The 14836-nt window shown below is 49.5% G+C and overlaps 1 protein-coding gene across 1 annotated transcript in view; it reads right to left on the reverse strand.

Annotated features, from left to right (window-relative positions):
- Positions 1–1797: 1797 nt before the first annotated feature.
- Positions 1798–14836, reverse strand: part of slc30a6 (solute carrier family 30 member 6) — a 61463-nt gene continuing 48424 nt past the window's right edge. The window contains exons 11-15 of the mRNA XM_087849949.1: positions 6090–6209; positions 5738–5840; positions 5591–5638; positions 4898–4966; positions 1798–2726 (exon numbers count right to left, since the gene is read on the reverse strand). Coding sequence (XP_087706075.1) covers positions 2112–2726; positions 4898–4966; positions 5591–5638; positions 5738–5840; positions 6090–6209 — 955 coding nt within the window. The 3' untranslated portion in view covers positions 1798–2111. The remainder of the gene's footprint in view (positions 2727–4897; positions 4967–5590; positions 5639–5737; positions 5841–6089; positions 6210–14836) is intronic.

Below are 14836 nucleotides of genomic sequence, written 5' to 3' on the forward strand. Positions count from 1 at the left end.
AGAGGGTAACGTAATTGCAGGGGACAAAATAATGACCAGTTGCAGCAAAGTCGCTAAAGTGTGTCATCCATTAAAATGCAAGCGTGTGGCTGAGCACGCTTTGTGGCGTCGGCCTCGTTGGATGTGACAGCAGAAACAAGATGAAGTGAGGACACGCCACAGCGGCGTGCTCAGACCCTGTGATGCTTCCAGGGTTTGAAAACTGTTCAGGACCTCACAGGTCCATGAGCTCCACGTCACAAAATGATCGCAGCGAAAAATTGAACAGCGAAAAATGAAACTTCAAATCTGAGCGAGCGCGCTGCCACGGGAACGTGACTTTCACAGAGAAACCCCCGGATCCCCCCACTGACACGACCGCTGTGGGCAAACCTCCACCCGCCCCACTCCACCTAAACAGGTGACAACAGATTTTAGAGCTGCTCAGTCTTTGATTTTATTTATTTTCTGCTGTGTTTTACTCGCATCTATTTGAAAGAGTGCAAACACAAAACATGATTTTATTTTATTTATATGGTTGAATATGCAGACAATAGGTTTAAACGTTAAACACATTTCTTCTTGCATATAGTTTAATTTTTGCTTGATGCAACGTGCATAAAGTTAAAAGATTAAAACTAAATAAAAGTTTTAACAGGAGACGTTTTCATCTGATTCAGTTTATATGATGCAGAAAAAATAGAACTGGGCTGGAAGGTCTTTGTCTTTATTACTCAGGTTGTGTATCATGCTTTTAAAGAGTAACTAAGTAACTAATTACTTTTGAAAATAAGTAACTTTAAACGTGTTTTTCTGCCGTCATTATGAAGTTCAGCAGAGCAGCCAAAAAAACTGGAAACATAATTTAAAAGTACTAAATCGAGGTCCTGTAAAATATTCATAATATGAAGGTAAAACTTTGGATTTATTAAATATAATAAAGTTATTAATCTAAAAAAATCAGCTGATTCTGAGGGTCAGGTGAACCAATGAGGACCTGTCTGTGTTTGTGTTGGGCGTGAGAGAGGACGGGCAGAGGATCATCAGGCCAAAGATGAGAGGTCAGGAGGTCACCAGCGTCCTACAGGACACGACGATTCCAACGAGCTCGTGTTCACAAAATCAGACGAAGCTTCAGATGTTGAGAGTCGAGAATGTCTTCAGTCAACTTCCAACCTCAGAAAACGAAAATTTAAGAAGTCGGGAAGTTTTCCCGGCTCGGACTTCAGAACTTCAACGATTTGTTTTTAATGACTGGAGCGTCACAGCCGACATTTAGTGTCATTAGGAATGTTTGAGTTCGTTTGGCTTCACTCGGTTCTCCTTCAATCATTCCCTCGACCTCCTGAGACTGAAGGACAGCGAGGAGGAAGAGGAGGAAGAGGAGCTGATCTGTGCGACTGTATCCAGAGCCTCATGGCCTCTTTGTGAGCTCGTCTGTTGGGGATGTGCAGCCCTGACTTCCTGATTAGGACCCGCCTAAATAAAAGCTGCTCTCCTCCTCCTCATCATCTCCACACGCCGGGACGCGGGAAACCTCGTACAGGCGCGGAGTCACTGATGGTGTTTAAAGTTTAATAGTTGATGGACTGAGCAGATCGGATAAATGGATTTATCGGATAAAGATCTGGGAAGTTTCCTGATCACTTAGCTCACCTTTCCGTGACGCGGAGCTCCACCACGAAGTCGGTCTGTGAGGAAGTTCTTCGTTAATAAAATCGACTCAAACGAAAAGATAAACGTTTCTGATGTTCGGTGAATCTCGCTGTGATGTTTCACGTAATGCTGGAAATATTAAACATCAAACTCTTAAAGGATTCAGACTCAAAGACTTTTATTTTTTTAAGGAATGTTTGCAGGAAAGAAAAGCTTACAAAGTACGAGCACGCCACTTTCTAACCGCCAAACCTCGCGATCAGTCCCATGACAAAGAAAGCACTCAAAGATACGCGGTGGTCCCCTCGCCCGGACAATAAATACGTCACCACCATCGCTCCTCTGAAGTCATCGACATCTAACACCAGAAACTGGCGCCGTCATCGATGCTGTGACGCCGCTGCCCGACTCGACGTTCCCGAGGAGCCGACTGTCACAAATGAATTTACCTGAAAGTCCTGAACCCGCCGGAGCGGTCACGGCCGGTACTGTCGGTACTGCGACTGTGAAGCCAGAGGGTTTCCGAAGCGCAGCGGCGCCGTCGACCCGCCAAACGCAGTTCTGTAGCTCTGAGAGGATGGCCCCCCGCCCAGTCCGAGCCCGACCCCCAGACCCTGTGTGCCCAGTCCCATCCCGCCACCCGGCCGCGCCAGGCCCTGATTCAGCATCCCTGTGTAGGGGGTCGACCCGTAGGAGAGTCCCAGGCCGCCGTACGGCCTGTGGGTGTGGTGTCCCAAAGCGGCGAGGACCATCGGCTGCACGTTCCTCCCCGGAGTGTCGAAGGAGAACTCCGGAGGGGGGCTGGTGGGTTTGGAGGGGGTGGAGGTCAGCGGGTCGAACTCTCCTCCCGGGGATAAGAGCAGAGGAGGCAGCGAGGAGGCGAGGGCGGCGTAGCCATCGGCAGCACCCAGCGGGGAGGCAGCGGGCGAGGAGGACGAGGAGAGGGCCCCGGTGAGGAGGGGCCGGGACCAGTCGTCTTTGAAGATCTGCACGGTCAGCGTGGAGACGAGCGGCAGCAGCCGGTTGGTGACGTGAGCCAGAACCAGCTGCTCGTTGGCGTCGCGGCGGATCCGGACGTGGGCGGAGCCAGCCTGAAACACAAGAACAGAGAGAGAGAAGAGCTGACGCTTCAGTAACTGCTCAACAAAGCGATTAAATACAAACACGCTCCAGATTACAGTGAGCCTGATCATGCAGTTCCTCTGACGTCCACACGGGGCTCACTCCACATACACGCCCATGTTAAATGCCCAAATATGGTCGTATCTGTCCCCAAAAACCCAAAATGAAGCAAAAAAAGCTTCAAAATGCAGAAACCAGCGGGTTATGTGACGTGGCCACGCCCACACGGCCTGAAGTGTCTTCCAGTCCGTGACGCCGTTATCGGTGCGCAGACACGAGAGCGATCATCTGATCCGAAATCATGCAAACAGTTCAGATGCAAACTCGGAGACGGACAAAGACGTCTCCCGTGTTCCTGCAGCGCTGAACGGGAAAACCGAGCGGCGTCACAAACGTGAAACGAAGCTGGACTCTAAAAGCTGTTAAACTCAACCTCTGACCTTAAAACATTAAACACAGTTTGTCTGTTGTTGGAATATTCAGACCTCACAAGGACAGACTCTCTCTCTCTCACACACACACACACGCACACACGCACACACACACACACACACGCACACACGCACACACACACACACACACACGCACACACACACACACACGCACACACACACACACACACACACACGCGCACACACGCACACACACACACACACACACGCACACACACACACACACACACACACGCGCACACGCGCACACACACACACACACACAGCGAATCGCCCCATGGGGCAGAAGTGCAGTCAGGGGTCAAATCAGTTTGGACAGCTGCTTTGTTAGCAGTGGGCCAACAACCAACAGTTGTGTAACTGCAGCAGCATCACAAACGACAACACGAGGGGCGGCGGCATCGACAACACGATCACAAACAATAAAAACAGCATCAGGGCGAGGTAAACACGGGCGCTGCGCCGCCCGGAGGCAGGCGGAGGAACGGCGGCCTTCATCCTTCATACCAGAGAGGAGCTTTCAGCAGACACACGCCTAAGGTTTGGCCTGTAACCATGGATACTGTGGTGATGTCATCTTTAACCACAGACACGAGGCTCGGCTGGAAACGCCTCCGTGCCTCGCAGCTCTTCGTTTACAGGAGATCCAAGAAGAAGTCTAAACTCAACCTGAAGTCGCCGATTTCAACCAAATTTAAACCTCAAAGCTCCCACCCCTCCCCCCACCCGACCCCACCACCCCACCCATCTAAACCCCGGGAACCAATGGGTGTGTTCCCTGAAGTCTCGAGGGCGCTGCAGGGTGGATAAATTTGACTAAACGTTGTGTTTTGGTTTCATTAGCATGTACGAGCCGGGTGCTATCAAACTGTGCTAGCCTTATGTTAGCGTCTCAGTACAAAACTCCAATAGGAAAACTGCTAATTTAAGACAATAAGCTATAAGCAGAACTGAACGCTGACTCATGAAGCACAGACGAACTATTTTATCCCTGTTTGAACTTTGTTGTTTTTCATTAGCGTCTGCTTCACTTTTACTTCCTCACTTTGTTTTTAGGACGTTAAAAAAAACGCAGGAAGTGGACAGGAAGTTCTCCTCGCGTGAACCTTCAGGCTCAACAGCAGCACGGTTAAATTATCCATAAATTATAATGAGCATCTGAGCCCGGCAGAGGAGACTGTCGGTGTGTGCGCTCCTCGCTTCCCGCCCTGAAAGCCAGCTGGGTTTGTTTGCGTCGCGACGACAGCAACACGAACAACAACACGAACAACAACAACAACAACAACAACGCACCCCCAAACAACAGAGAGGGAGAGGAGGGGGGGGGGGCAAGTCTCCGCATGAATGAGTCGTTCCTTCTTTTCGTCTCGTTGAACAAATCCCTGCAGATCATCGCTCTAATCCGACGAATGACGGAGGAGCGGACGGAGACGGGACAAACTCAACAGGAAGAGGAAGAACCGTCGAGAGGAACTGATCAGCAGACCCTGAGAGACCTCTGACCCCGCGCACAGCGAGCGGCTGTAAGTAACCCGAGTCATTTCTTTAAAAGAGATCGCGGCGCCCTCACTCATTTATTTACTACGAGTCTGCAGAGCCGCACTCAGGCTCAGCCCAGGATACGTTTTCCTTATCGGGCTTCACTGATTCCGACGCCGCGATTAACCGGATAAGTTAATGTCACTCACCAGACATCCAAAGCCAACAGTCCAGAAGTGCTCGTTTCGGACCTCCAGCACCCCGTCCAGAGTCGACACCTGATTGGACACAAGAAGGCACAAACAGCCAATCATAATCAGTCATAATCAGTCAGTTTAACGTCGTTTACGGTGTTTGCTCGCTGGTTTCCGTCTGACGTTGACCTCGTGTTGTGTCTGAAGGACTCAGAAACTAAGCTGCCGTCACCGTGGACATGAATGAAGGAAACATGAACAGCAGCCATGTTTGAAAGCTCAGGACTCGTTAACTCTCTTTAATTAAAGTTCATGTTGGGAGATGAACGCCATCGTGCGACAGGAAGCTGAAAACGGAAGCTGTGAAATGATCCGCTCAGTCAGTAATCTGCTACTTCGTGGTTTGGACTGACTGAACGAAGTCGAGATGCTGAGCGTCGGCTCCGAGGCGTCCGGTCAGCTGCAGAGGTTTCTGCACAGTTTGATGGTGCAGTGTGCTGGACACCCGATCGACACGTTTGAAATTTGATCTTAAAAGCCAAAAGTGAGAGTTTTATGTAACAATCTGGACTCGATGTAAGTGATTCATGAGAATTTGATTTGTGGATTTGCTCCAGTTTGTTTGGATTTTAAACTCTGGGATAAAACTCAGCAGCAGAAACACTTCCTGTTGTTGCAGTAACGCTGCGATAAAGCGCCGGCTCTCACCTCTCTCAGAAGCTTGTCCAGCTGCCCGATGATGTGGGAGGGCGTGGTCTGTGGGCGAGAGGCGGTTAATAATCACACGGCTTCCATACCTGCATCGTATTTTGGGGTTAAAGGTCAAAGGGGAGCGCACTGCCTCGTCTGTCTCACCTGCAGCAGCACTTTGCCGCTGTACACGCTCATGGGATACATGGTGCCGAAGGTCATGAGGGCGATGGCGACCGCAGACGCCGTGTCCACCGCGTTGAAGTTACTGAGCACACAGATCACAACAGGAGAGAAGAAACGGTTCAAACATGAAGAAGATTTCCACTTTTCTAAAATAAATAAACGACATCACCGTCACCACCACAGATAATTCATCCGTGCACGTTTGCCGCTCTGAGCTCAGCACCGCTGAAGATAAAAGGGAAGCAGGGCTGGAAACAGGAAGCTGAGCACACTCGGGCTCGTGGACGAGCGTGAACGTGAGGATTTACATCCACACAGATTAAATTCTTACTTGATTTCGATGAGCATGTAGGTGATGCACAGGGACAGAGCTCCCGCCATGTTGATCAGGACGAAGGGGTTCATGCGAGGCAGCAGCACGCTGCTCAGGCCGGGAACGATGCCACACAAACTGCACACAGACACACAAACAGAAACAGGATTAGTGCACACGATCACCTCCACATTCTCCCACTGAACGAACTGCAAAAGCTCCTCCAGCGTCAATAAAACAGAAAAAAGATTAAAACACGACCGAAACATGAAACAGGTCACTTCCTAAGGAAGCTTCCTTTACCTGTTTCCTACATCCTAGTTTTGATTTATGATTTTTGTTTGATTTTCTAACTGTATGTTATTAAAAATAAGTGCAGTTATGCTCCCGTGCATATTCTTTATGATTAAAATGAAATTGTTTTAAGTAGTTTTAAAGTAAGCTGCCCTTGAACTCGGTGAAGATGCACCTGAAACCATTTAAAGTCATTAAAATCAGACGAACACTCGGAGGAGCAAGGACGGATGTGTGACAGTCACCTCCCCGTCGCACGAGCTCGTTGGTCGTGCAGCGAGCAAATTAAAAACAAAACTGTAAACATCACGTACGATGCGTCCCGGAGGCGTCAGATGATCCATGAATCACTCAGCCTCAGCTTAATAACTCCACGTCTCACGTTTTGCGATGCAGAAGAAAACTTTCTGCCGAAGTTAAAATCTTTGGTTGGATTTGCTTCTGTTCACGTCGGCTTCGCTGCACAAAATCAGACTGTGTAAAAATAGGTGTGAATGCACCTGAGGGGTTCTCGACTGATGACCTCACAGGGTCACCCTCACCTCATTGGCTCATCACAGACACAGCAGCAGGTTCAACTGGTTAATAAAAGGTCAAATTCTCGCACCTGAGTCTGTGTGCTCTTTCTGGCGTCAAACAGGTAACAGGTGCACAAAGGTATGAATTTAAACTGACTTCATAGTTTCATCGTATCTGAAACCCAGCAGCGTCTCTGGGAGGCAGCGCCCTGAATCCTCTGGTGTTTATATTTGTCTTCAGGTTTAGGCCTTTAACCCGATCACGCCATCATAATGGACTTTAGGGGGATTTGAACTGAACCTGATGGGATCATTCTTGTTTTGTTTCGTGTTAGTTTAAGCTCCCATCGAGCTCCCGCACATCCTGCCTGAGCATCGGAGCCGTCACACGAAAAACTCCCTCTGAGTTCATGCCAACAGCAGCAAACGGTTTAATGTGGGAGGAGCTGACGGGAACGCTGATGTAAACGATCCCGGGAGTTAAACACTAAGGACGCTCCAAGAAGCAGCGACCCCGACTCCATGATCATCAGAAGGAAATAGGCTCTGAAGATGAAATATAGTTTCTCCCACAGTACAAAAGAAAACCCTGATAAATGATAATAATACAGAAATATCAAAAAGAATTTAAATTGGTTTATTATATATATATATATATATAAAAAAATATATTTAAAAAAAAAAAAATATATATATATATATAAAAAAATATATTAAAAAAAAAAAAAAATATATATATATATATATATATATATATATATATATATATAATTATTATTAAATACAGTCAAATGTATCAGACAACAGCAGATATTAATATTTATACAGATACATTTTCATTATTTGCTGCTGGTTGGATAATAATAATAATAATAATAATAAAGAAGAAGAAGTAACAAATATAATAAAGGTGTGTGATGAAAGTCGACCACCTGCAGGAACAGTTTGACCCCTCGACCTTTATTGTTCCTCTCAGCTGAGGTCAAAGGTCACGCTAGCGTAAACAGCACCTGTGGAGCTGCGGAAAGTTTCGGTTTCTTGCTCAAAGGCACTTCAGCAGGAAACGATGCATCTGACAGGACCTGATGTGATGTGACAGCGTGACGTGATGCAACGCGGCGTGACACACGAAGACGCGGTGGCGGGATGGAGCGTCACAGAGACAGCGGCATGGCGCCGGATGTTCAGCCTGAGAAGACTCGACTGAACGAGGTCAGAGAGGACGCCCGTCGATGACGCCTCGTCCGTGGACGAAGATCGAACGCAGCCTGTGGACGGACTTTAAAAAGGCTCGCCGTCATTTTGTAACCAGCTAAAGAGAAACGTTGGCCTCAGGACACGCTGCCAGAAATCCTGCTGTAGAGAAGTGAAGTATCCTGTAATCTTCAGACAATAAGAAAAGGACATCCTCCGTCCTAATCCCGCCCCAAAACCTAAAAGAGCCCGGCTACGGAGGACCCACAGTGCCAACAACCAAAATCAGAGACTGAATATGTCACACGGCCGCACTCTGTCCGCTGCCTGGGCGTGTATCATTAGATGATGATTAGAAAGAACGCAGCGACACGCATGTCAACACGTAATTAACGTCAAACGTGTCATTCAGAGAGGCGTGTGCTCGCCACGGGCGGAGCTGGAGGAACAGACGGGGGGGGGGGGGGGGGGGGGCATCACATGTTTAGCAACAACAACAGAAACGCACGTGCTCCTCCTTTAATGTCTTCAAGGTCGGCTGACGGCGTCATCAGATCCTGCGGCGGCTCCTCGGACGGTGAATAATGGAGGGCCGGGCAGGACGCGGTGACGTTAGCGGGATACTCGAGCACATGTTGTGATTCACCGGAGGACGCGTTCATCTCTGAGCCACGGCGAGGAAACCTGAGCGATGAGTCACGACACGGGAGCTGCCGGGTTCCCCTCGCCAGGCTTAGGAGGTGCTTTTATGTCCCCGCAGGACCTTTGAGGCGTGCAGAAATAATCTTCCTCATCATCATCGTCTCTGCTCGTAGCTTTAAGATTCATCAGAATCATTTCATTAAAGCAAAAATGGATGTTTAAAGAGTTTTTTCCTTTAATTTACGTAAAACTGAGGCACAGACGAAACAAAATGATCATCTGATCTGAAGGAAAGCTCCGCCTCTTTAATCTGACACTCAGTGAAAACTGAGACTTCTTGTCTTTGTTGGAACGAGCAAAAGACAAAAAGGAGGCGAGACTCAGAGTGTCGAGGATGAGCCTGACAATCCCAGCGATCCCATAATCCGCGCTGATGCATTGATATAATTTGACATGTGACCTTGTGCGTGCTCATCCAGAGCGGCTGCAGGATTTAAGCAAAGTCACAAACGGACTCTTGATACCCCGTGGCGCTCTGCCGGCTCCACAACGAACCCCATAACAAGACAAACGCCCAAACTGCAACCCGTTAACCTGTGGGAAAACTCCAGGTAAGGGGCGGAGCCTGGACACAGCGCTGCAGGAGGCAGGACCACGACTACTCGATCACTGTGAACTCTCCAGGCTGAACGCGGCTCGACTGAAGCGCCGTCTGAAGCATGCAGCGATCTGCTCAGGGGACCAATCACATTTAAAGCTGCTGCTGTTCACGCCCAGTGGAGACGAACGATTGTTTATTTGAAACAACGACAGCGTAGTCGGTATAAATGCACGCGGTCCAGCGCTGAAGCTTTGAACTCGGCGTTTTCACTGATACCATCCGAGGAACACCTGACCCTCATTAACCACTGAGCACACCTGGGATAACCCTCTAAAGCCCGTCCACGTTTAAACCAATTAACTTGTTGCGTACACTTTGTAGCCGGTCACTAGTGGACATTCGTAGATAAACCTTTAATGCTTTTACCACCTCGTGCATCCATCAGCTGCATCCTCGACTCACACTGAGAGAAGCTCGATGCAGGTTTGAATCTCTGTCAGAGGTTCTGATGGAGCTGCAGGGATGGACCGATATCACGCATCGGTCCGATACTGACCTAAATTACTGGATCGGAGAGAAATAAAAAATCTAATCTGATCCATTCAATATCACCAAATCACCTCCCAAAACTAGCGACACGGCGTAACTCAGCTCATAACGTTAGCACGTCGGAGCAGTATGGCCCTTTCTCAATTCTCAAGTACGCGAGTACGTACTCACCGAGAACGCGAGCACGGACTCGCGATTTGTACAATTGGAACACCAGCGTACTTGATGATGTCACAGGTCCGGAGCTTTTACTGCCGTCCTTAATTTAACTGTGAGTAATATGTTATGAAGCTTAACTTTAATCACAGCCAAACCGGTTTACTCAGGAACAAATAAAACACTGAAATAAACCAAACATTAACATTTAGAAGTGATCTAAGTGACTTATATATCATGTTTAACCTCAGTAGTGAAATCTCTATTAATAAAAATAGTGTACATGTACATACGTGTACATACCTTAATAAAAACAAGCAGGTGAGATGCTAGAACGCTTTTATTTTATACAATAGACAGCTACTGGGGTTTGTTTAACCTGAGTAGCAAAAAGACCGCAGGGGGTTGAAAACGATGTGCCGGGAGTCCGCTGTTCTCGCCGGCTGTAATAATCCTCGACCTCGCTGTCTGCTGTGGAGCTGGCGGGTCACAGACGTCTCCGAAAACGTCGGACCTCGTTTGGAAATATATGATATCTTGATAAATCGAGCCGATATTTGAAGTTTACACAGCTACATTCTCGCTTGAAAAGAACTTAAAAGTTTATTTTGTGACCCAGAAAGAGTAATATTTAAAAGTTTTTAGCCCCGCTCGTCCGCCATTACCGCGTTTGAGTTTTGGACGAAATTCTGGGATATTTCGCTGTACCAAGTCCACACAAGTCACCACCGATGCATGCTCGATAAAACGGGCAGAGCGAGAACACATCCGGGACTGATGACGTATCACGAGTACACGAGAACGCAAGTACGCACAAGTACGTATATTGAGAAAGGCCTTATGTGTCACGTGATAGAGCAGCTGTGGCGTGCCAGACCTGTCGGCGGTCTGGTGGCGCATTTGAAGCCTCGCTACCAAACCGGCATTTCAAAGTAACAAAGTGGTATCGCGCCGTCTCTAATTTCTACACTGCAGTATGTTTATAAATAACGTCGTTCCCGTGGCTACGCTTTTAGCATCTAGTTCCAGAAAACATCTGCAGGAAAAAAACTCCAGATCAACACAATTTAAGACAAACTGGTTTCCAGTCTCAGCTTCCACCCACAAATATCAGGTGTGCAGATATTCAGCTCCCTGCAGCCTCACTCGAGTTCACAGTGAACGGTGACAGACCCGTGGAGTATGAAACAATAATTTACATCCAGCCTGTGAGCACATAAAGGCATCAGGAAAGGTAAAATTCATGCAAGGTGAAGTGTTATTGGAGCCAGTGTGACTGCCCCCTGCTGGCCGTCAGAAACACTTCTCTGTGTGCGACACGTCTCAGATCCGGGAGCTACGGCCCGACGGCTCCCGAGGGAAACGTCTGCGTTTCGAGCCGCTAAAAGCTTCTCCGTGTTCAGCGGCGAGCGTCTGACTGAGCCGTGTCTGTTTGCTGCTGAGCAGGTACTCCGCTGTGGCTTTTTAGAGCTTCTCCTCTGAACACAGACGCCTGCTGCGAGTGAAAACAACGCTACGGGCAACCGCTCTCGCGCTGTCACAATATTTTCACATCGTCATTAGAAAAAAACGCCAGTTTAAAAAGAGAGAGAAGAAGACGCTCAGTGATACAGCGAGTGTGTTTTTACTTCACTGCAAAAGGAGCCCTGCAAACACAGCAGCTCAATGTAAACATCACACGATCTGCAGGGGAAACAAATATGTGTAAAGACTTCAGTTCAATGATGAACATCTGCAGTCACATCTGTCTGCTGCCCGGGCTAATCTAAGCTCATTGTGACATCACTAGTCTAGTCCAATCATCTGTGTGCTGGTCTTCTCCAGGCCAATCAATTAGATGGACAAAGGAAAACAAAGAGAAAATGAAATTACCAACAAATGTCGAATGATTTTGACTGTGGTGACGTCCTGCCTGCACAGACAGAAAAAGACGTGGGACTCCGTGACCGCCGTGGCACAATCACGTCTCCTGTGACCAACAAGTCGGCTCCATCAGAGGTCAACCATCCATCATGTTATCACGGTGATGCAGACACTAGTCTCCGCCCCCCTGAGAGCACAGGTAGAAGCTCCCTTGACCCTGAGAGGTTTGCGCGCAGACTGAATCTGGGGGTGGCTGATGCCGTCCTCTGCATGCACGGTTAGAAACGCCTCCTCTGGTTCCTCACGTGCGTTGACGCGATTCAGCAGCTGCTACTGAGAGAGAAGCTGCAGGAAACACCTCAGGAGGCGATAACGTCTCCGTTCCTGCTCACCTTCCACACTTTGAGGTCAGAAACACTCTGGATGTGTTAGTGATGTTCAGGAGGACAGATCTGCTCCTGCATGTGATAGCAGCAGAGATGGTGAGAGGACGGCTACACAGCTGACGTCTGGGACAGGATGTCAGGGAGGTCCGAGAGTCGCGTACCTGGGCGCCGCACTGATAACAGGCCGAGCTCAAGACCAGTGCAGAGGCTGGATACGAGAAGGATCCGAGCAGGCTCTGCTTCCAGGGTGGATTTCTGCAGTAAGATGGGGGAGCAGCATCGAGCTGCAGGCTCCAGCAGACGGGATAAACTGATCAGGAAGTCGGGCTCTGGGATTGGAGGCCACCAAGAAACAGTGATCCATCATGGATAATCCCGACCACCTCCTCTCCTCCTCTAACACAGGAGCTGCCCTGAGCGCAGACGCAGGAAGACACATCTGCCAGATGTTGTGACTCTTCATCATGTCTGCCGTAACAAACGCACAAATCCAGGAATAATAAAGAATTTCTCATCTCTGTATGCAGACGTAGACAAATGTGTTGTATTTTGTGCATGTGTGTTTTAAATAAAGTTACTATTTAAAAAAACTGGAGACGGTGCAGCGATGCTTGGAAGTAACGGACGAGCAGGATCAGGGCTTGTTAATCCAAATCTGCACGTTTTTTACTTCCTCTGTCTCTCTCCTCCCCAGTGGCAACTTACACACACACACACGCACACACACATGCACGCACACACACACACACACATGCATGCACACACACACACACACACACGCGTGCACACAGAGCTCAGGCTTCTGGCTGGTGAGGCTGACCGAGCAGCAGGCTTTATATAACCCAGTTGGCCCTCAGACCATGCTGGGGTTAAGTGGGGACAGGCTGTGATAACACACACACAGTAACACACACACACAGTAACACACACACAGTAACACACACACAGTAACACGCACACACGCAGTCAAAGAGTGGAAACTAGGCTGGGACGTCCTGTTCACTTCTGCCCTCTCAGCCAATCACGGCGCAGTTCTGTTGCACAACTCTCCAGGCTGTCACCCTGAGTAACCCGCGCCGACTGAGCCGCTGACTCTCAGCGTGTGCGTGTGTGCGTGCGTGCGTGCGTGCGTGTGTGCGTGTGCGTGCAGACATCGTATATTTCACCCACTTCGGATGCCGGAGCGATGCAGCAGCATGGAATATTTATCACAGGAGCAGCAGAGGCTTCAGAGCCGGTCGACGGGCTGCACGCAGGAAGTTGCCTTTGGCGTTTCATCAGACGCGACGACACAATCATCAAACAGCGATTAATGCTTCGTGCTTTAATTGCATAACTTGACAGAAGGAAGCTGAATTCTGGGAAGCGTTTCAAATTCCTGATTCCATGTTTCTATTTTTGGATTCGACTGCAGCAGCTTTGCACGATTCACTGTTAAAATAATCAACGTTTACCTCACCTGCTGGTTAATAAGCCCCGCCCACATATTAAGCACATCGTGCGTCACCCGACTGCCACCTAGTGGACAGTCCTTGCTACTCGCTCTCACGCGTCCGTAAAGAGCATCCTTTGTTCTCATTGGCAGTCACTGGGTTTGGACTGATTTCATCAGCCAGCAACCACACGCCAACCACTCGCCAACCACTCGCCAACCACTCGCCAACCACACGCCAACCACTCGCCAACCACACGTCAGAGGGTCATCTCGCCAACCACTCGCCAACCACTCACCAACCACACGCCAACCACTCGCCCACCACTCACCAACCACACGCCAACCACTCACCAACCACTCACCCACCACACGCCAACCACTCGCCCACCACTCGCCAACCACTCGCCAACCACTCACCAACCACACGCCAACCACTCGCCCACCACTCGCCCACCACTCACCAACCACTCACCAACCACTCGCCAACCACACGCCAACCACACGCCAACGACTCACCAACCACACGCCAACCACTGGCCAACGACTCACCAACCACACGCCAACCACTCGCCAACCACTCGCCAACCACACGCCAACCACTCGCCCACCACTCGCCCACCACTCGCCAACCACTCGCCAACCACACGCCAACCACACGCCAACCACACGCCAACCACTGGCCAACCACTCGCCAACCACTCGCCAACCACTCGCCAACCACTCGCCAACCACTGGCCAACGACTCGCCAACCACACGCCAACCACTGGCCAACCACTCGCCAACCACTCGCCAACCACTCGCCAACCACTGGCCAACCACTGGCCAACCACTCGCCAACCACACGCCAACCACACGCCAACCACTCGCCAACCACACGCCAACCACTCGGGGAACACAAACTTTTTCCTGGAGGCGTTTGGCTGTCAGAGGGTCATCTGCCAGTCTGTGCGTCTGCGTCACTGACGCCTTATTTCGCTTTCATTTGCTTAATGTCACTTCCTGTGGTACGCCCCCTGAGGTCATCTGCCATTGTCCAACTCTAAAAATCAAACTCTGCGGCGCCGCTGAGACTCAAAACGTCCAAATCCCTCCAGTTCAAACGGACGGACCGGTGTGGCTGTTTCCC

The sequence above is a fragment of the Neolamprologus brichardi genome, chromosome 13 (assembly GCF_056152115.1).
Source record: "Neolamprologus brichardi isolate AB-2024 chromosome 13, ASM5615211v1, whole genome shotgun sequence".
NCBI classification, from domain to species: Eukaryota; Metazoa; Chordata; class Actinopteri; order Cichliformes; family Cichlidae; genus Neolamprologus; species Neolamprologus brichardi.